Source organism: Drosophila teissieri, chromosome 3L (assembly GCF_016746235.2).
Source record: "Drosophila teissieri strain GT53w chromosome 3L, Prin_Dtei_1.1, whole genome shotgun sequence".
NCBI lineage: Eukaryota > Metazoa > Arthropoda > Insecta > Diptera > Drosophilidae > Drosophila > Drosophila teissieri.
The window spans coordinates 5077344-5098968 of NC_053031.1; the positions used below are offsets into that span (position 1 = coordinate 5077344).

The following is a 21625-nucleotide window of genomic DNA, read 5'->3' on the forward strand; positions in this document are numbered from 1 at the left end:
AATATATGAAGTTTTGGTTCTCAATACAAACAAATTTCATTGAAAACCCATTCATCGCTCGAATTTAAATACCTTTTCACTGCCAAACAATAACTAAACTAAAACCCTTAATATTAAATTGAATTAAACAAGAAGAGCAGATTTGGAAATGGCAAAATTACATTAAAAGTATTTAAATTGATTAATGTTTGCATGTTAATTATAAAAGTAATGCAAACAATAACTAAATAGAAACTCTTAATATTCAATTAAATTAAACAAGAAAAGCAGATTTGAAAATGGCATAATTACATTAAAAGTATTTAAATTGATTAATGTTTGCATGTTAATTATAAAAGTAATGCATCGGATTAGAAATTAAATAATAAATAATCCAGATAAAGTAAACGCATTTATTTAATTTCCTACATTTTTTAGGGGTATTGGCTAAATCCAGTTAGTCAGCAGAACACCAGTTAGCAGGGGTTAAGTAGGAGGATTAGCCGGACTCACCTCAGCGTCAGGTGATTGGGCGTTCGACCCAGTGTGGCCTTGGGCCTGATTGTGCCCTGCTGCGAGTCCTCCTCGCCCTCCGACTTCGTTCCAGGATCGATCCGTTCTATGTCCGAGCTGTGGTGGTGCAGATGTGGCTGCCTGATCGGGGGCGGCGGTGGCTCCCGTGGATGCGGATGGGGATGTGGGTGGGCATGGGCGTGCCCCTGCTGCATCAGCTGCTGCTGTTGTTGCTGCTGATGCTGCTGCTGATGTTGCTGCTGCTGCTGCTGATGGGGTTCTGGGGAAGAGCAGGTGATTTCTTTATGGCACGGCGTGCGATGTCAATGATGTCAATGATGATAACAATGATGCATTGTTAGCAATCTTGTCGACAGAAGCGGAATCATCTGGAATGGACATCAACTCACCTGTAACATCGCCCACCGTCTTGCTGCGACCTCGGAATCCAGTTGGCTGCATCTGCTGGCCGTGGCCGTGGGCGGAGGCGTAGTGGACCACGCCCACACTGGGTGGCAGGTCGTCGGCCTCCTGGCTGCCCGACAAATTGTCGTAGTCGATGTTGCCAGCCGAGTGGCGCTGCGAGCCGGACTTCTTCTTCGGCTTGCCCAGTGTATGCGAGCCGTGAACGATGGTGATCTGTGGAGCCGGATGGAATAGTAATGTTTTAGAGGATGTTTAAACAAAATTTCATAAAAATCTATACAATTACGAAGTATTGGCATCACTTACTTGCTGCTTGGGACGCTCCAGCGTCTGGGAGTTGCCCGCATAGCCCATGCTGCCCATGCCCTGCGAGGAGTGGCCGGAGACGGAGCCGGAGCTGCCGCCAAAGTTCTTCATCGGAATTGACATGTTCCGGACGCTCTCGCGGATGATCTGGCGTATGGTCTTCAGGAAGGCATTGCGGAAGTCGGCGGTGCTGTTGGACAGCACGTAGACCTTCTCGGAGCGCCGCTGCAACTGGGAACGCAGATGGATGAGCTCCCACAGGAAGTGGGAGTCCATGTCCTTGGCCGAACTGGCGCGCACTTGCACCTCGGTAACGGGTATGAGCACCTGGTAGCGAATGATCTCGACCTCATTGGTGGCATTCTTGCTGGAAACGCCCTGTGAATTTTATATGAGCATACATTGGGTTAATATTTGTGCATGATTTAGTGGGTTACTTTCTTACCATCAACTTCTTCTTTTGACGCAGTCGCTCCTTGCACAGGAACACCACTGCCGACTTGAACACAAAGCACATGGCATGTAGCTCCAGACCCTTCTTAATCTTGCCCAGGAAGTCCGAGATGTTGAGCCATTCCACTCCGCCATAGTACAGCAGATCTCCTACAAATAATAGCAGATTGCAAAGGTAGGATATAAGTAAGTAGAAAAATACAAGAGAACTTTGTATGGTTCCTAAAAGTTGCTATCAATTTCTTTACCTGGACTCAGGTCAATGGGCTGTTTGCAGGACTTCTGGTGCTGCCGGAACAAATGATCGAATATGGCACCGTACTCCTCGTGGATGCGCTGCATCTCGTTGATGTGCTCGGCCACCTTTTCCATGCCCTTGAGCGCCTCTGTTCGATTTGGAATCCATGAGTACACATATCACAAATGGATGTATAGTAGGTATATGCCAGATACATACCACAAAGATGCACATGCTCATCGGCCCGGGTGTCGGTGAGGTTGCGCATTTGCTGCAGGAGCAACGGATACTTGAGGATGCGCTGAATGGGCTTGATCAGATACGATTCCAGGGTGCTGCTGTGCTGCTGCTTGGGATTCCGGGCAGCGAGGAACTCCTGCAGGGCGTGATTGCCCTCGTCTGTTTGAATGGCGGACGAAGAACGAAGGGTAAAAAATTGAAATGCAAATTGAGACATTTGCCAAATGATTCGATTTCAATGGACGCTCGTTCGAGTCGTTGTAATTAATTGCAACGTTGGCCCATTAGAGTCAATGGTGGACGGGTGAGGGGGTATTGTTCCGTGGCAGGATGCACAAGGATATGCAGTTACAGCGGCTATGACAGCGTCAGAACGTCGACAAGAAAATGTCATTAACTTGTTCTTATTGTCAGCCGAGCAGCTTTTGATAAAGGCAAAGTCAAAGCCTGTCTGCAGCAGGAAAGGCAGCAGGAGATGCAGCTTCAGCTGGAGCAGATTTACGTCTAATAGCGTCTGTCGTTGGCTGCATGTCCTTCTGCCAGCCCGACATCCACTCCCCCCCAGCCCTCCCCCCTCGTTTGCATCCATCCAGCCCTCCAATCCGCAACAGGATTCTCCTGCTCTTGCACGTAACGAAGGCACTTAAGTGCACTTCTTGCTATAATTAATTATCCTTTCAACTTTTTGCATAAAATTTCATGCAACAGCCGGGCCCAATGGCACCATCCATCCCCTCGAGTGGATGATGCTTGCAGGGCTGCCCCACCCCCCTCCCCCCCAGTTACCTTGACTACCGCCTTTCCGCCTTTCCTCATTGATTGTAAATATTGCGCATACATTTTTTACCTCCAACGATTTGATTAGCTGCAAATCCCAACCCATCGCATCCCCTCATTCTGGCCACAATCAATGTCCCTTCTCTCCATCTTCCCCTCTTTCCAGCCATCTGTTTGCTGGAGTGTTTGGTAAGCTTAGACTAAGTCTAATTTAATTATGACATGTTGTCGCGCCACAGCAGCCTTTTATCCGGCTCACTGCAAGGCGGGCTTAGTGGAAGTGGAGCACCCAAGTTTCACTACCTCACAACCCCCCTCCTCCATAACTCTTCGTGCCCCAAAGGACAGAAGTTCTGAAGCCCTGGCATAGTTTTGGGTCGCCATTTGTAAGCGTGTCATAATTCTACAAGTTTAATTAACAAAAGATACTTGACAGTTGCCGCTGCTGCCACTGCTGCTGCTGCTGCCACTGGCTGCCTTGGCATGAATATGAATATGCTGCTGCTGCCACTGCTGCTGCCACCACCAGCACATCACACCCTTTTTTGGGCGGGGAGTTTGCCTTCAGTTTGCGGTTTCCACTTTGGGGTTGTCGCCTTCTCCGGCGTCGTTGGCATTTGCGGTTGTAATTATTCATTTAACTTGCAAATCATTTTAAAGTGGGCGTGAGGCGTGCAGGGGGGCGTGGCACAATTGAAGCGAATAGTTTGCCAATTGTTCGCTCTGTGGGTTTCGGATGGGTTCGCTTCGGTTATTTGACTTTTACAAGTTTCTTGCTCAACTGAAACTCAAATAGACTTTGACGCTTGACGCTGATTGCAATAGTTCGTACACTATGTGTGCGCGAAAAAGGCTAAACACACATGTATGTACATACAGTGCGTTTCATGAGGGTAGCGCACTTGCTAATTTGATCAATAAAAACTTTTGCCTTTTTCAGATTTTTCCGCAGCTATCTCTACATTTCATTTCCATTTGACAAGGCCTTACCAAATTGAATTACTCAATTGTTTCAGTTTATAACATGCTAATAAATTCCCTTGACACTAACATTGTTACTTCTGGTCAAGAATGCATATTAATTGGATTTTTCAAAGATTTCAATGGCACTTTCACTTTCAATCTTGTAATATGCAAATACACATCTTCTGATGTGGCTAATAAAAGTTGTAATTTAATTTTCCCAACATTTCCCTGCATCTTGTGACCGCCTTCCTTTGCATTTATATTTTATTCCCGACGACTATCGCCCTGCTGATGTATGTAAATGAATTTTCATACTCGGCGAGTTTGATTTGTCCGAGGAATTGCGACTGTGTGATTCCGGGTAATGTTGAATTCTATGGGGGAATACTCACTCGGATGCAGGACTTTCTGCGCCTTGCTGTGACTGGCACAGAACGAGGAGTAGAGCTTGAAGTGGTTGACGTAGTACAGGAAGGCCGAGCCAATCGCAAAGAGCACATTCTGCGAATCGCAATGAAATGCCATTACTTGGGTGCAACACATAAATTACCATTTGGGAAACGCACTCTGAACTGGCCGCAGTGCTCGAACTTGTTGAATTCCGGCTCCAGGTCCAAGGACTCCTCCAGATTCTGCAGGAACTGGCGCTGGAATGTGACGATCTCGTGTATGTTGCCGAACAGAGCGTTGATCTCGGCATTGGAGAGGAATGTCTCGCGTTTCATGGGCTCCAGATAGTGCTCCAGCAGATTGTTCAGGTGCTGCAACGTGAATCGAGAGGCGGACGGTTCAATAAAGCCAACAAATGATAATACCGAAATTAAGGTAGGAAGTACTTCCTCTTTTTCGCTTTTTAGGGAGGGAATGGTGAAAATGCATAAATTAAATTAAAAAATCAACGACCGGCGACGGCTCCGCGCCTTTGCCACTGCCACTGCCACTGTGCCGCATGGCTACCACACCGCCCTTTTTGGCCACAACAATTCCCGGCGGAGTTGGCCAGCAGTTATGCTTGGTTGGAGGAAACTTTTTAGTTTTGCCAACTGGCACGAAACATGAAACAAAAAAGAGCGGAGCAATACTGTAGCATAGCCACAGGCGCGCGCTTTCATTTGGAACAATACTTCCGGGCAGCGGGCAGCGGGCGGTGCGGTGGGCGGTTGGGCGGTAGGGCGGAGCGGCCTGTGGGCGGGGCAGCAGTCTGGTCGCTCGCCACAGATAAGACCCGGAGCCTTCGCCATCGCCGTTGCCGCAGCGGCGCTTTACATAATTTCTAAATTATAATAATTATTTGTATACTTCCTAGCCCAGACCAGCGCAAACCAGACGCGAAGCTGGCTTAAAGCAAACTCTGGCCAACTGGCAAGGAGTTTGGGATTGGAACAGAAGTGGAAGCGGAATGGAGAAACCCAAACAGAAGCCGAGCGACACAGTTAAAGGATTAAAATTTGCATTTTTAATTGCAGGCGAACTTTTTTGCCGCCCCCACCCCTTCCTTATGAACACACGGGTCGGTGTGGTCGATTCCGGGATTTGCATTTAAGTTGGAGCTGGGCACACTGAGCAAACAAAAGTGCTTTACAGATGGGATCAGGAATATTTCGCTATGCTAAGCAGCAATTATGAAAATCAAATAAAAATTGTACAGATACATATCTTTTCAAACTTGTTTAAGCTTTGAGAGCTATATAAACTGTTTAGCTTAAAATAAAACTGAGCAGTATTCCTATTTTGATTAGCCAATTCGATATTATATTTGTAAAAGCAGTCCAAAAACAGCATACTTTTAGACACTTTTTTGCTTTCGTATCTTGGCGATATTATATGTATTTTTTCGCTGTGTAGACTTACCTTCACATAGGTGCGTTCCGTGTCCACCAGCTCCATGACGACTTTGCGCAGCTTCTCCGCATCGGTCAGCTGGCGTGATGGTGTTAATGCCGTGGTCGACACCGATGAGGTGACCGAGCCGGTTGGGCTCGATTTCCGTGTTTCCTGGGGTGAACGACAAAATCCGGTAACCTTAACACGGTTCACAGGTCAGGTTCAAGTTGTAGTTGTTGTAACAGTGGTGTTGTGTGGTTGTTGTTGTTGAGTTGTTGTTGAATTGTTGTTGAGTTGTTGTTGAGTTGGGTTGTTATTTTGGTGTTGTGTTGATTGTTGCATGATGAGGAGGAACAAACCCAAAGGAAGAACAGAACGAAAAGAGATGCGAGCGCGTGAAAAGGAGACACCAAATAAATGACAATAAACAAAAATGAAGTTAGCCATGACAAAGATAGACAAGAATAGTGATAGTTTATAACACCAAGGGGGTGGAATCTACTCGGTGGGGTGGGGGTGCCAAATGGATGGGATATTCAAAGGGGTTTTGCGACTGGGGTTTTGGGCGTGGCAGCAAGCCCGCGGCCACTTTAAGGAGACACAGAGACAGCTGCGGTTCTAAATGACTGTCACGTCCTTGTCCGAGTTGTTGGTGTTTTGTTCTTTGTCCTCCAAGGGTGTGCGCGTTGTTGGTGTTGCGGCCAAAGTGTTTGTGGGTCTCGATCTTAAGCCCCCCAACCACCTCCCATCCCGGATAGTAACTATCTGGTGGCCGTGCCACCCACAACCTTCGTCCTTTCTCTGTGTGTTTGCGGTTACAAGCACATTTGGCACTGACAGTTGACGCTTGACGGTTGACATACACAAAATACATACGGACATGTCCTTTGCCCCATCCCATATGCTATATGCCATATACCCACATGAAAAACCCCTACTTTTGCATTAAGACTTAGTGGCGGCAGAGACTTTCTTCGTCGCTTTCTCTTGATTTTTCTCCTATTTGCTTAGCTCTTCTGGCGCACCTACTTGTGTCTTTGTCAGGGAAAGAGAAAAAAAGTGTTAAATGGAGCATTCCTGATAAATTGACTTAGCAGAGGGAGCGATGCAAATGAATTTGCATTGTAAATACCTAAACAAACAGGACTCAAACCTCAAAAAAGGTTTTGAACTTGCAGAGCAAAGGATACTAGAATAAAAATAGTTACAGGAAAAAAGGATTACAATTTAAGTACTGCCTTATAAAACCAAGTATGTAAAAGTATATAACAGAAATGGAACTTTAAATTTCATTGATTAATTATTGATATTTTCCAAGGACCTTCGCTTGTTTTAGGTTAATTATTAAGCAGAATATCTGCATTTTAAATCTTGCCGCAAAATCCATTTGTCACGTTGTCATCACTAGGCCTTAGCGCCGTCCCTTTCCCTTGCCCCGATTCCGTCTCTTTCTGACCTGCTGCAATTGCAGTTGTCATTGTTTGGCGCTGTTGTTGCCCAGCATTGTGGAGACGTTTCACTTTTATGCAGTTGCACTTTGTGTATTGTTAGTGCCCTCTCTTTCCTCAGCCCTATGCCGCTCTCTTTCCGCCTTGGTTCCCTTGGCTGTTGCAGCTTGTTCTTGTCTACTTTCAACTGTTTTATTGTTCTGCATTCTGGTGCCGAGCTGAGCTGAGCTGCGCTTCTGATTTGCATAAGCGACGCCGACCCAAAAGCCAAAACGGCAGACAAGGGGGCAGCAAAAAGAAAAAAATGAAGTGGGTGGGTGGGGCTGGGCGTACAGCAGGTGAAACAGGTGCAACAACAGTGGCAACATCTGCGGCAGCTTCTGGCGCTGAGTACCCACATTGTTGCCGCTGGCCTGGCCCAAAGATGAAAAATTTGAAAATGTCTTGAATTTTGCGCCCAGCCTCTTCGTTTCGTCCTGTGCGAAATGTCAACTTGAATTAAAAGGATTCCTTATATAACACAACACCACAACCTCCACCCCCTCCCGCCCCACAAAGCCCTTCGCCCTCAACCGCTTTTGGCTCCCCTCAGTGTGTTTGTGTGTCACAGTGTTCAAGTATCATTAAATGAAGTGGGTTTCTGCCAGTTTCGAGCACACTTGGGGAAAGCATATCCAGAAAACAAAGTGCATTCTGTGGCATCTTTGCTTGTTGTTCTATCTGTCCCGTCGCGCCCCCTGTCTCAACCCCTTCGTCTGGCCACCCACTGAAAAAAAATATACTCATTACGATAGGGAACATATTAAGATAATATGCAATGTGCCTAACTCGCCATCAGATACTCAAAGCATATAGACTTTTGATTTGAAATAAAGCTGCAATGTTTCATTATAATTTTTATAATTTTTAGCAGGCTATCTTGGTAGCTGTTTCTTTCTCTGTAGGCATATCTGTTGTCCTGCATATATATATAGATATCCTTGATATTTTTATGCCAGGCACATTGCTATCCGTGACGTTTATTGTTCGCTGTCTGGAGGAGAAGGAAGCGGCGCCGCGCCGAAGGATCTCGTCCTCTTGGCGGCAGTGGCGACCCAATAGGCCAAATTTGCCATGACATCTTGAGATGTGTCGAGACACGCCCTGGGGCATAGAGCTCTCGGAGATCTCGCTTCCTGCTACGAGTGTTTCTTGCCACATCTTTTTGTGCAAATTTCAATTTGTGCACATTTCAATCACAAGTGCTCATTGGGGGAATGGAGGAAGTCGGCCTTCCGAAAGCCACGCCACATCAACTACAGTATACAACCCATTCATATAGTCCGCCCACAACCAAACCTACACCCAAACCCCCACCCCCACCCCCACCCACACCCACACATACAAACGCCACCCACCCACTGAATGTCGTGTTTGGCGCTCGTTTTAATAGTTTCCGTTTCCGCTTTGCGAGTTCAAAGCAATTTGATTTGCCTTCCAAGTGGCAGGTTCCTGTGGGACAAGTCGGGGGGGTAAATACATACTAAAAGGGGTGGGATTTTGGAGCCGTGCTGGGGGTCATGGGGGGTCGAACAAACGATAGGGGGAGATTGAGAGAGATTGAGGGAGGGAGGGAGGGAGGTAGGTGCGGAGTTGTGTTTGCGTTTGGTTGTCCCCATTCCCGGTTTTCCAGCTTCAGGAGGTCATCCTCCTGCCTTGTGCCTCCGACCTCCCTCCACCTTCCTCCTGATCATACCAACGTGTTTCGGGCGATGCACTTACTTGCTCCGCGGTCTTTAGCAGGTTCTCAATCTCAAAGCTGCTCGTACGCGACGTTGGCTTGGCCACGCCCAGTCCGCCCACGACCACGCCTCCCACGCCGCCCATGCCGCCCACCGCCAGCTGGGCGGCCATTGCGGCAGGATCCACAAAGGAGGTGGCCGGCGAGCTTTCCGCCTCCGGCGAGTACAAATCCTTGCTAGTGCCATCTGAAAATTGCATGGGGAGATAAGCGAATGTTGTGATTAAGTATTATTACTACTTTTATTATTATTAGTTTTGGCCTGCCTCGCAATTAGTTGAGTGTGTGTGTGTGTGTTTAACAGGCGCCTGGAGAATATCGATTAAATGCTCGTTTTTTCGGTTATTTGTCGCTTGTTAATTTTAAATTCCATGTTTGTGCAGTAAAAAAGGCGAACGAAGGAATTTTAATACTGGCGAAAATGGCACGCCCTCACCCTTCTTTCCACCCCGCCTTCCAGCCTTCCTTTGCCTCCTTGCCCCGTCGGTTTTTTACGCTGCCTCAAAGCCGAAAGTAATAACGACAAAAAACAGCCAGCAGCAACAACAAGCTGTAATGATTATTGCTGCAATGTGTTTGCCACAGCGTTCACACACTAACGGCGGAAAGAGAAGGACACAGGCGGCGGGAAAGAGACAGCGAGAGCAGCGCTCTTAACCGAAAAAAATTTATGGCCCATACATATGAGGCCAACTCGCAGAGAAACTCACTTGCACTTGCCAAAAAAGAAACCGCAACTATTTTAGGAATATTTAATCTTAAAACATAGAAACGGCCATTTCTTCGAGGCAGTTTATTGGCCCAAGATCTAGCAAAGAAGCAGCTGGACCGCAAATACTGTAGTACTATATTGTTGTGAGCAGCCCGAAAGTTGCATAAACTTTTTAAATATTAAGTTGGCTGGCAAGAAAGAAATTACCAAGAAAGTTCGCAATCTCGAGAGTTCAAAAGTTTAGATCCTTAAATGAACATGTGATGTCTTGCGGAATTAAGTTCAAAATATTACATCTTTAAAAGTTCACTCAGAGATCATATTTCAATTGAGAAAGCTACATTTTTTAATAGAACAAAGTCAAAGTACAGTGTAGTTTGGCATATTTTTCTTGCGTGCATTTGTGGCATGTAGTAGCAGTAGTTTTGCCGGCACTCGGGAAGCGTTTAACTATCATGTCCTTGAAGACACCGCCTTGGTGTCCTGGTGTCGACTATCCTGTTGTCTTGGCCCTTCTGCATGCAAATTTGCTGGCAACAAATTTTATGAGCATTTTTCCCTAAAATTTGACACCACACACACACACTGCATGCGTGAGTGTGCGAATGTGTGAGTGTGTGTGGGTAGTTATTGGAAATTGCCGTCTTATAAATTTCAGTTTGCGGTCTCCTTTTGCAAGCTGCACGTAGTCCTGGTTGTAGGGCTTTTCTAGGGTCCTGGCAGAAGCCAGGAGCTAATAACTCGTGGACGTGCCAAGCCGAATTTGTCGATGGCAAATAACTTGGCCAGTTTTAGTGGCTTTAAATAAAGTAAGACTTGCCGTTGTTTATGGCAGGAAGATACGCTCGAGGAGCTCTCAAGTTGGGCCAGTTTTTTGTTTTTCTTCCGGTTACTTTTTTTTTTTTAGTTGTTTTTGTTGTATGTGCCAGGATACTAAACAACTTGGCACAAGTCCTGCATAGTTTCCTGGGGGTTAATGATCCCTTGAATGTTTGCGAAGTTTTTCAAGGAAATCCGACTCTTTTTTCGCTGGCTTAACTTGGCTGGCCCAACTTTTCGCAATTTGATACAACTAATTGGTTTGATGGCAGCCAAGGTATCAATAAATTCGTTTTTTTACTTATGAAGAGCAAATTTAATTGAAAATTGGTGGCTTTGGAAAAAAATGTGGGATCTGCTCCCTGTAATCAGTTACTTCGCTTTTGTGCCTTTTATTGTGCCTTTAAATACCCTTCTCTTCTTCGGCAAACTTTTTTAGCCACCAGGATACCAGGATGTGTGTCAACAAAAAAATAAAAATGCAGAAATAAATATTAATACGCGCACACCAACACACACACACACACACTCACATATGCGTTCGTATAAAGAGAGTCGTTTAATTTCTGCTACAATTTTTGTTGTTTTGTTGTTATATTTTTTATTTTAATTCTTTTTTTAGTGTTCGTTCTGTGCCTTTTAATTGTTTGCCGCAACAAAAAAGTTTCATTTTGTGTGCCGCTGTTGCTGCTGTTGTTGTGGTTGTTGTTGTTTGCCGCTGCTGCGTTTGTTGGCTTTAATTGTTTTGTGTTCTTAGCCACTTCGGCTTTTTGAGTGCAGCGCAGCGTGTGTGTGTGCGTGCGTGCGCGTGTGTGTGTGTGTGAGCGCTCGAATGTATGCTGCAGTTTGTAATCCTGTAATTATGTAGTTGGTTGTTGCGAAACGACACACACACACACACACATGCACACGCCTCTCGTTCCCTCTTTACTTATTGATGTAATTGTTGTTGTACATGTTGTACACCCACACTCAATGCCTCTCTCTTTCGCACACTCTCGTGCCATCTCTTTCACTAGTCGTTGTCTAGAGCCAGCATTTAATGCAACTCAGCTTACAAAAAAAAAAATGAAATATAAATTACTTTAATGAACTTTACAAATTCGCATGCATGCCCGGAAATGCGCTTTTTCGTTTCCTGCCACACACACACACACTACACACCCACACACTCGCACATGCATATATGTAGGTATTCAGGGATAAAGGATAAAGAGAGGCAGGAATATAGGGACGACGCACCTCAACGTCAAGGCTCGTAAAACCGGACCCCTAGCCGTACATACGGATACGGACACGGAACTGCAACCATAGCCGTGATTAGTATGCTTTTGTTGCACGAGTGGCTGATGAATGCTGCCTATGGCTTGCATCACTCCCCCACCCCCTTTAAACCGCACATCCCTCTCTTCATTTTTCCAGCTTAAATGTTGAAAAGCGGCCGAAATCGCACACAACAATTTCGAGGTTAACCGGGGTAGAATTCTTTCGGTTTTGCATGGGTGCATTGGCCACTGGGCCTTTGCGCATCGGGATTTGGGAATCGGGTATTGGGGATTTGGGAATTGGGAATTGGGTGGTACTTACTCCAACCGGGGGCCGGAACAATCAGTCCAGTTATCATCTCCTCGCTCATCACCGGCGGATCTGTTGGCGGCGGCGGACAAACCAGCGAGTCAATCATATCATCCGTAACCCTCATGATCCCCACTAGATCTGGTGGCTCAGTGCGCGAGGACCTGCGGATGGAGAATGGCAATGGGTAGAAAAAGTGCAGACTTTAGCCAGGTGAAGCAGGTATTTGCATAATTATCCTTGCTGACCCCACTTGATAAGGGAACCAATGTTAATGCTTAACCCCACACATGTGCGTATTCCCATGACAGCCGTATTAATTATGATGTAAATTATGTGAGAAGAAAAAATATATTTTAAAAATGTGATTGTATCTCGAACACGCTGCAAAATAGTTGCGGTCTTAAAGTGTAAATGGCATGCTACAAACTTGACTGATTTAGTTTAAAATTGGTTAAAATATGCTATTTGTATATCGCTTTCTTGAGCATTTAAGAAACCCATTTTGTGCCGTGTAGTATTTGCATAATTCCCGTTGGTGACCCTCCTGACAAATCCAAACAAATGAACGTGTAGCGACACCTGGAATGGATTCCGGACTACCGACTAGCGACTACGGACTGCGGACTGCCGTGACCTTTTTCTGTGTCAGTGCGCGAAATTAGCAAAAGATGCGGAAAATGCTTCCAACGTGCATAATTTGAATGGACGACCGGCTGACTGGGAGTCGGGGGACAGGGGTCAGGGGTCACGGCACAGGCAGAAACGGGCGCATTTGGCTCCACAAACGCTTAGCACAAAAGCTTTTCTGTTTTCGTTTGCCATAAAGAGAAGCTAATTAGGCTATCAAAATGCCGTTCGGCCCGCCCGAAAGGTGATGCAGTGTGGATGGGGCCTGTGTTTTCGTAGATTGGGACGAGGTTTCGGAAAATCGGATGGAGTTGGGTGGTGGACTGGTCAACGGAACGGAACCAAACGGCACCAAACGGAACCAAGGGTGCCCACCGACCACGTTTTAACTGCATGGCAAGCAAGAGAACGTGAAGTGGCAACGTGTTTGGGTTACGGCTTGTCTCCCCCAAATTTTCCCCGTTTTCCAAACGTTTTTCTTTCACCCTGCACCCCGGCACCCCGTCTTCCCTCTACACACCACATTTACCAGCTGCGGCTTGAACTTGTTGTTGACTTTGCTGAAAAACTATAAACCAAAAATGGTTCGAGAATGTACATGAAACATTTTTCGGTTCAAACATCTAGTTCCTATTTTTTGCTCCCCTTCACTTTCTTTTTCACATTTTTTCCGATTTGTTGCGAAACAATTTCTGCCATTGGTTTAGTTCCCCATGTTTTTTTTCGTTGTATTCTGCTCTTTTGGCTGAAAAACTTCTTATGGTGTAACATCATCAAAAATTGGCAAAGCTTGTCGATTGTTGACATTCTGGGGTGTGTGTGAATTTGATGTGGCTTGTGGCCAGTTGGCTGAGTGATGTCAGAGTTAGAAAGCTGTGCACAAAATGTTTTTAATTAACAAGCATCAGCTGCTGCTGCTGCTGCAGGTTTTGGTTTTTATACAAATTTGTTTTCAAGCTGGCGCACTGGACATTAATGAAGTTTTCCTTTTTTGGTCCGCAATATCGCAATGAAATCAAGTGAAATGTGTCAGTCAGGCGATATTCCTTCAACGTTATGAGCCATATCAACTAGGAAATGAACACAAAATGTCCAAACAATGGTGGAACAATGGCCGAGATATTGCATTACGCTGTCACAGGGCGCCCTAAAGCTAATTGACAGTCTGGCCTGGTCGGGTGACTAAAATAGTTAATTAATCCGTGTAACTGAAATTTAAACAATGGCCCACATGGGGAGCGGACCACACGGCCCACACGGCCCACACGGCGTATACTTTATCGCCGGGCTATTGAGGTCCGAGCGAAACATCGAAACAGATGTTAAGCAGGCCATAAACAAGAACAATGATGCTCTGTGGCTGTGGCTGTGGCTGTCATAACTTACCGCATCATCATGCTGAGCGATTGTTCCTCTTGCAGGACGCTCTCCAAGTACATCATATCTAGATCGGACACAATTGCGCCATTGATGACCATTATTTCGTCTCCTTTGATAATGCCTGCAATTGGTGGAACAGCGTTAGTCGTTGGATATTATACAAACCTATCTATACACATATTGTTGCACATATCTATGTGGGTTGAGTTCTTTTTTTTTTTGTTTTTTTTTGCCACGGTCATTGTTATTTTTCAGTCCCAGTTCCCAGTCCAAGTCTCCATTCCCTGCAGCTTAGACAATGGGTTATGTGCTGTTTGGGGGGCGGTTCTAATGCTGCCTAGCAATCAAGGATGTTATATGGGTGTGGAATCAATGTCTGACAATTGTGCGGCTCCTGTGGACCACTGACATCTTTTATGTAACGAACGATAAGCGGAATGTCTTCAGCTGCTGGTGCTGCTACTGCTGCATCTGCAACTGCAACTGCAACTGCTGCTGCTGCTGCAGCTTCAATGCTCGTAAAACAATAACAACAAGAGCATTGTGGTTTCTTGCATTGTTCATACGCCACGTTATCCCAGCGCCATCTGTGCACTGAGCCAACATTTACTACAGAAAAATTCCTATTTTGTTCATATCCTATCTTATTATATAAGATCTTTAAATCTAATATCATTCATTTATGGTAGTTTTTTCTTTCCGTGCACCTCTCTATATCTGCGCTGCGTTCGTTAGCATTTTCTACTTTGTCTGCATGACTCGTCTATCATGTGTGTTTTCTCCAGCATTTATTCTAGCCATGACGTTGGTTATTCCTTGTTGCCTGCCTCGACCTGTCTTACCCCCCTTTTACCACCCCCTTCTTCCTGTTGACGACATGCATTCAGTTGCCTGCAGTTGCATGCTACCAGTGTCGCTTATCATTGTTGGTGCAGCAGGAGCAACATTTTCTTAAGGCAAAAGTTCGATAGATAGACAGATACATGTACATATATGTGTTCGGAGCCCGCCTTGTGGCAATATTTTACCTATGCCACACCATCGTCTGGGCTTCCTTACTTCACCTATGTTTTCTCTCGGGCGGAAACGGGAGTTTGTCCCCCATGCATTTGTTACAATTTAAACGGATTTTTACATCTTAATGCTGGCAGAGGCATGACACATGCGATTTACCATATAAAATGCACATACTCCTATGTGCAAGTGTCGTTCTCTACTTTATCCGGGGGATTATTTCTGGCTGTAGGAGAAAGACAAATTTTATTTATATTGTGGTGGCACTGAACGCTGCCTTATTCCCCTAGATCTACTTTTTGCCACGATTTGGCCAGGCCCGGCATATGCGTTGTCAACACGTTCGCTTGCTGTTTTCCAGTTGGCCTGGCCCGAAAGAAGGCGAAGCCTGAGCAAATTGTTATTCCATGTTTGCCAAATGCTTTGCCACGCTTGTTTCGCCGCCAAAGTTGCGCCACTCCAGAAGTGCCGAACTTTTTGCACCCCAGATGAAGATGAAGACGGCAATAAGATGCAGTTGCAAACTGCTGTTGCATGGCTACATCAAGACCAAGACCAAAGAATTTAAGATCTGTGCTTAAAGCAGACGATGCTGGATTACTTCCTTAGCTATTTCCCCAAAAAGCTGGCATCTTCATCAGGCCACCGCATTTCCTCGCAGTTCGTTACGATTTTACAATTAGCCCGGCAAAAGTGGCCAGAATTTTCCGCTCCCCAGCCACATTTGCATTTGAAAGCTGCGGTCAGGATTTGTTTTTGTTTGGCTCGCTGGATGAAGGGGGGTGAGCTTCATTGGGGTGAATTGCGAACTTTTGTGCAATTCGGTCGTAAATGCTGTCTTCCAGCTTTGTCCGAGCTTTGTTTTGCGGTTGCTGCTTAAGAGTTGTGTCTTTCGACATGCTAATAGCCATTAAATTCAATTGTGCCCCCGCTCACGCTCCTAGTCCTTCAATCATCTCCGTTTAGTGGCGAAAAAGGAAGGGAGGGGGCGCAGGAGGTTTTTTGGGGGCAAAAAGTTTCCTATTGCGTTTTGCGTTTTGCAAATGTAAATGCGAGTCCTGAGTCCCGAGTCCTGAGTCCTTAATTTATGCATACACACGCCACTACAATGAGTGGGGGATATTCCCGCAGAAAGCTGGCCAGATAACGCTGACGGTAGAGGGCTTAAAGCCGCACTTAAAGCTCAACACATTGTATACGCAATATTTGTGGCCAAATGCCGGCAAAGCCAGGCAATCAGCATGGATGGGTATATCGTATGTATATGCTATTGATACTGGGGAGTCAGAAACCAATAGAAGCTTTATCCATGAATCCGGCCAGAATATGCCAGAATATGCATGGTACTAAACTGAGTTTGTGTACAAAACTGATATTTGATATTAGCAGTTTAATTCCTCTAACGAAGGTATTTTCGCATTAGTATATCAACTGGATATCATGGCCATCCTAATAATTCGCATGCCCAACCCGTCGTATACGTAATGTTTGCAGGTAATTGTTTTTAAAAGGAAGTTACCTAATTGACCCATTAACTCGGGCTAATGCAATAAGATCAATGTTATAACTACTTCAGTGCCAATTCGCCGTAATTTAATTAAGCTAAGGCTTCCTGCATTTCCCTGCCAACGAATGCAACATTTGCTCAATCGTAAAACTCATTAGCACAACTTCTTCCCCACTTCTATTTTTCTCCTGCCGTTTTTCTTCTGTTTTGGCTTGCAGTCCAACTTTTCACCCCCTGTGGTTGGTTTTTTTTTCGTTTTTTTTTTGTTTTTAGTACGGAGGCACTCCTTCCGGGGAATTTCATGCGCATTGTTGCAGGGATTTTTTGATTCGTTGTCGCCTTCAAAAACCAACCAAATGAGCGCCACTCGCACTCGACGTGCTTAATGAGTTTTCTGCTGTTACTGCAGCATGAAATGTTCTTTCGGTTCATCACTTTGCCAAGTGCAGCACTGCAGTTTTCCCACCTGGTGGTTGCACCAACGGGGGAAACTGGGGAAAAGGAGGGTGTTGGGTTAAGGGTGGCTCTGCCTGTCAGTTCCATAATTTAAGGCGCTGTTCTAGTGGCATTTCGACTACATCCACTTGACTCCATGGCGCGTTGTCGTCGGCATCGTCGTCGACGTTCCCGTTCCCGTTCCCGGCAAATGCAAATGCCAACTTAAGTTGATTTTAAGTGATAGAAAAACAACAGGACGTTGAGCGGGTGTAAGGGGGGGATCTTGGCTGCTGGATGCTGGATGCTGAGACGGCTTACTCGAGGAAAACCCCTTTAAGGACCTGGAAGCCGCCGTTGCCGCAGCAGAAGTAAACCGTCGCCCACACCTGGCAAACATTTCGAGTGCGCTGCTCATCACCATCATCGTCGTCGTCAAACCACCTGGCCACCTACCCACCTCACCACCCACCCATTCACCAGGTGGAACAAGCGCTGACAGTTGACTTTTCGCATTGCACGCCCCCAGGAACTCCTCTCGCTCCTCCTGCTCCACCGGATCCCCGTCCTGCTGCTCCTCTTTCTTTTCGGGCTCAAACTCCACTTGACTCGACTCGGTCTCCCTTGTAGACCAAAGTGAGTTTGCTCAAGTTTCGTCTTGTGCTCTTCACTTTTCTCTCGCTTTTCTTTTTTTTATGACATAAAAGTGAAAAGCATTAAATATAAAAGCAGCAGCATGGATGTACAGAAAAGAGCAGGCGCAAAAGGCAGAGGGAGGCCACTACCTGGGCACTTTATAATTTCGCTCGGCAACATTGGGCCACATTGTTTCGCTCGGGGCGCCAGTTGAGTAGTAGAGTAAAGTGGACTGGATGCTCCAGGCTGGTGAGTGGAGAATGGAGCCACCAATCCTTGGAGACGAAGACAAAGACTCTATTTCATTTCCTTGCGTACCGCTGCGTCACCTCAATGGCATAAATTAAATGCACGATTTCATCGCCTGAATGCGATTTGTGTCAAAACCCATTTTCGTTCTGTCATGTCGCCTGGATGATGAACTCAAAGGCAAAGAATTCCTCCACTTCTTTTGTACTCACCATTGTGCATGGCCACACTCTTGTCCTCCACGCGACTCACGTAGCAGCAGAGCTCGTCCTGGCGTTCCGCATTCTCGATCAGCTCCGCCTCCACGGAGAAGCCCCACATCTGCTCCAGAGTCGTGCGCTGCAGCTCCACCTGGTACAGGATCTTCATGCAGACCTCCACGAACTCGTGATTATGTAGCTGTGGATAAGGGATATGTGGCAACTAATTAATATTTTATGTAGTATGAATTATTGTTTGATTGTGTTTGCTTGACATATGCATCCTTAAAATATCTGTGTAATTTGGCTTATAATTTACTTCGCTTGCAGAAGGACACATCGATGGGAAGTGAGTTTGAGTGCGCTAGTTAAGTGCCAAATTAGCCGAGTTTAAGCAATCATTGTGGGGCAGGGGCAGAAATTGATTGAGTGGAGTTACTGGGAGTTACTGGGAGTTGCTCAAGTTGTTGTCGAAATTTATTGAACTGCCAACGGCGAAAGGAACTTTTTATCAAGCCCACCAAAGTTGCCACCCCCGAACCCCAAACCCAAAACCCAAACTCACTCGCATTCTCATTCGAACTCCATTTGCAGTTGCAGTTGCACATTTTTGCCATTTGCCAATTGGCCTGGCTGGCTGGGCCAATATTTACTAGCTTGTTGTTGAGGTCGAAGTTCAGATTTCGGAATGTTGAGGGTCGTCGGAGGCAGAGGGTCGAAAGTTTTCAGCTAGCGGCTGACTTGGCAGCTGGCTAAAGTCTCACCTAGACTAATCGTGTGCCAACTGAAGGGGAAAAGGGAAATGGCCAACGGGAAAGTTCATAATTTATGGCATTATGTTTTTGGAAATCGAAGAGTAATGCAGTAGGACGTAGTGGGTGTGGAGATGAGCTAATTGTGAAATTGGCTACTTTGTTGCCAGTAGTTTTTAGCAGGAATAATGGATTTTATCCAACAACCCAAGCTCCCTACACTATACGGACTGAAAAGTGTTGATAGTACCTTGAATGAGTTTTTCTTTTTTGGGTGAATACAAGGCAGGGCATACATAAAATGCACACCGCTCCCATCTACTTTCAATTAAAACTTAATCTTCTTTAATCCTATTTGCAAGGCCAGCTTAAAAATGTGTGAAGGGAATAGCTTTATTATGCCCAAAGTTAATTTAAAGGTATCACATTGCGAGATAAGCCTCTTGAATTTCAGTGATGTTTAGCAACGAAGGCTGAAATGGGATACAATTTAAGCGCAATGAGCAGCGATTTCCAAAAAAAAACATGAACTCCGTTTGTGATACAGTATAGATATTAATTAAATCATTTTAATGCGAATAATAAAGAGAAATTAAAGCTGATGTGTGTTTTAAAGTGCATACGCAGTGATTCCTTGAATATTCCACCCCAGACACGTTTCGAAATTCCATTTGCACGGCTCCACATGCAATTTCCAAGTTAAATTCGATAAGTTGAATTGAACTTGAAGTTGGCGCCCCATCAGACCGAGTGGAAACTCCATGGAATTACGTTCGCAGCTGGAGGCTGAAGGCTGGTGGCTGGAGGCAGGTGGCATATACACATTCTGGCTTTGATTATGTACTTACATAATTTTCAATCAGATCGTTGCGATGCGGCACAAAGTAATTGTGATCCTCCATGTCACGTCGCTTCTTGACGCGCACAAAGTGCTCCATGGGATTGAGGTTGCGACGGGCGCAGGCGCTGGCGAGGAATTCCTCCACAGACATGGCATCACGTAGATAAACTGTCGAGTAAGCATTGTCGGGCATTGCAACTTTGAAAGTTTTTTCCGGTTCGTCACGTGAATTCATCTGGAAAAAGGCAGAAAATTCGATTGGATAAACAGACATATACACCACACACACACACACACACACACACAAACGGTTTCTCATACATATACACGTACAATGTCATTAAGCAGTCAGGCCCAGACATTTGCGAGGCCCGCACACAGATACATTTACGGCTACAGATACAGATACAGATTCAGATATATAGCCCCCATCCCGCCCATACCCTGAATCCATCCACAGCCGTGCGCATTCTTGAATATGGCCACACGGAAGTGAAAATTGAAAAATAGCAAACACAGACAGTGGTACCCGCAGTCGAAGCCCCTCGACCCCCTGAAATGTAATGAAAAATGTCGCTAGCAGTGGCTCAGGCAACGGTAAAGGACACACTGCGCAAAAAAACTGTACAAATTTCACATAACTGACCAAAAGTCGATCCCTAGTAAGGATGATTGTACATTCCAAATTGAAGCCAACATTTAATGTTTTTGCTGACTGCTCATGTTTTCTCTCAGTGTAGGAGCAGAAGCGGCCGCGGATCTGGAACTGCAGGCGGGATCTGCTGCCGCATCGAGTTGAGTTTGAAGAAAACTCAGTTAAAATGCTTAACCGTTTCCACAACGTCATCGTCATCCAATGTTAACTCCGTGATGAGGCTTCCTGCTGCTCCTGCTGCTCTTGCCTCTGCGTCCTTTTCGTCCTTTTTTGTCCTGCCGGCGCTGCTGCTACCCAACTGCAACTGTAAACGAATCAGGTGGCCCAGCTGCCAGTTGTCGGCTACTGGAAATTGCATTTGTATTGGCAGCCATTGGCAATGGGTTCGCTCAAGTTGGCAGCAGCAGTTCATCCACAGCACGAGGTCCTCGTCCAGGTAATACGCAGTACGTACTACGTACACCCCCCCCTCATACACGCAGGACAATTGAATTAGTTTGGCAGTTGGAAAAGCGGCAGCTTCTCACTTGGCTAGCAGCTACGGGCTACAAGAAATGACGAGGAACCTCCGTTTGCATTTGCATTGCATAACAGTTTTGCATATCGATTACGGGATCATTATTGCCCGGCCAAATAAATCGCCTTTATATTCATGGAAATATACATATGTGATTTTCTTTTTCCATTTCTTAGAAGTGGATTGTGCTAGGAGCTAAGAAGTAACATGTTGGCTTAAAAATTGTATGGCTTACATGCGGACATTGTTTATTATTGGGTAAACCGATTGAAGCAGCAAATGGGTAAATTGAGTATGTGCTTAAAAGTCAATTTTATGATTTCAATTGTGAACAAGGCAAATTGTTAATCTATCTGTTCCTGTGCCTGATTTCGAGCAGCAATTGTCATCGGATTTGCACTGTTGCGGAGATTGGAGCCCTGAAAGACGATTAATTCTGCACGAACGCCTCTCGCACACACTTAACTCTCCTGACTAATTAACTTTTGATTGTTCCTGACTGAGCCCCCTTAAGGCCAGGAAATTTTCAGCTTTCTGCCATTGTCGATGGACAGCTTAATTAAATTTTAGCCAGGGTATTTCAACGTTTGCCAGTTGGCTATTTCGGTTGCCTGTATAACTGGCGTTCCTCGGTGCTCGTTCCTCGCAGTGGCGTTGATAATTTGCTTTGGAAAGCTTTAATTTTATTTGCCATTTCTGAATTGCAGTTGCAATTTCAGCTGCATTGCAGTTGACATGTTCCCAAAAAGTGGC

The 21625-nt window shown here is 45.6% G+C and overlaps 1 protein-coding gene across 10 annotated transcripts in view; it reads right to left on the minus strand.

The window, feature by feature from the left end:
- The window catches only part of LOC122618216, an 84516-nt gene that overhangs the window by 9816 nt on the left and 53075 nt on the right, over nt 1-21625 (minus strand). For 6 of the 10 annotated variants that reach the window (XM_043794476.1, XM_043794467.1, XM_043794472.1 and 3 more), the window contains 14 exons: nt 19708-19935; nt 18120-18306; nt 14073-14187; nt 12069-12220; nt 8932-9137; nt 5750-5920; nt 4465-4659; nt 4291-4399; nt 2135-2314; nt 1926-2063; nt 1670-1827; nt 1225-1602; nt 903-1131; nt 493-793 (listed from right to left, as the gene is read on the minus strand). In XM_043794476.1, the coding sequence (XP_043650411.1) occupies nt 493-793; nt 903-1131; nt 1225-1602; nt 1670-1827; nt 1926-2063; nt 2135-2314; nt 4291-4399; nt 4465-4659; nt 5750-5920; nt 8932-9137; nt 12069-12220; nt 14073-14187; nt 18120-18306; nt 19708-19935 (2747 nt within the window). The remainder of the gene's footprint in view (nt 1-492; nt 794-902; nt 1132-1224; nt 1603-1669; nt 1828-1925; nt 2064-2134; nt 2315-4290; nt 4400-4464; nt 4660-5749; nt 5921-8931; nt 9138-12068; nt 12221-14072; nt 14188-18119; nt 18307-19707; nt 19936-21625) is intronic. The other 4 variants (XM_043794471.1, XM_043794473.1, XM_043794466.1 and 1 more) reach the window with 2 other exon arrangements.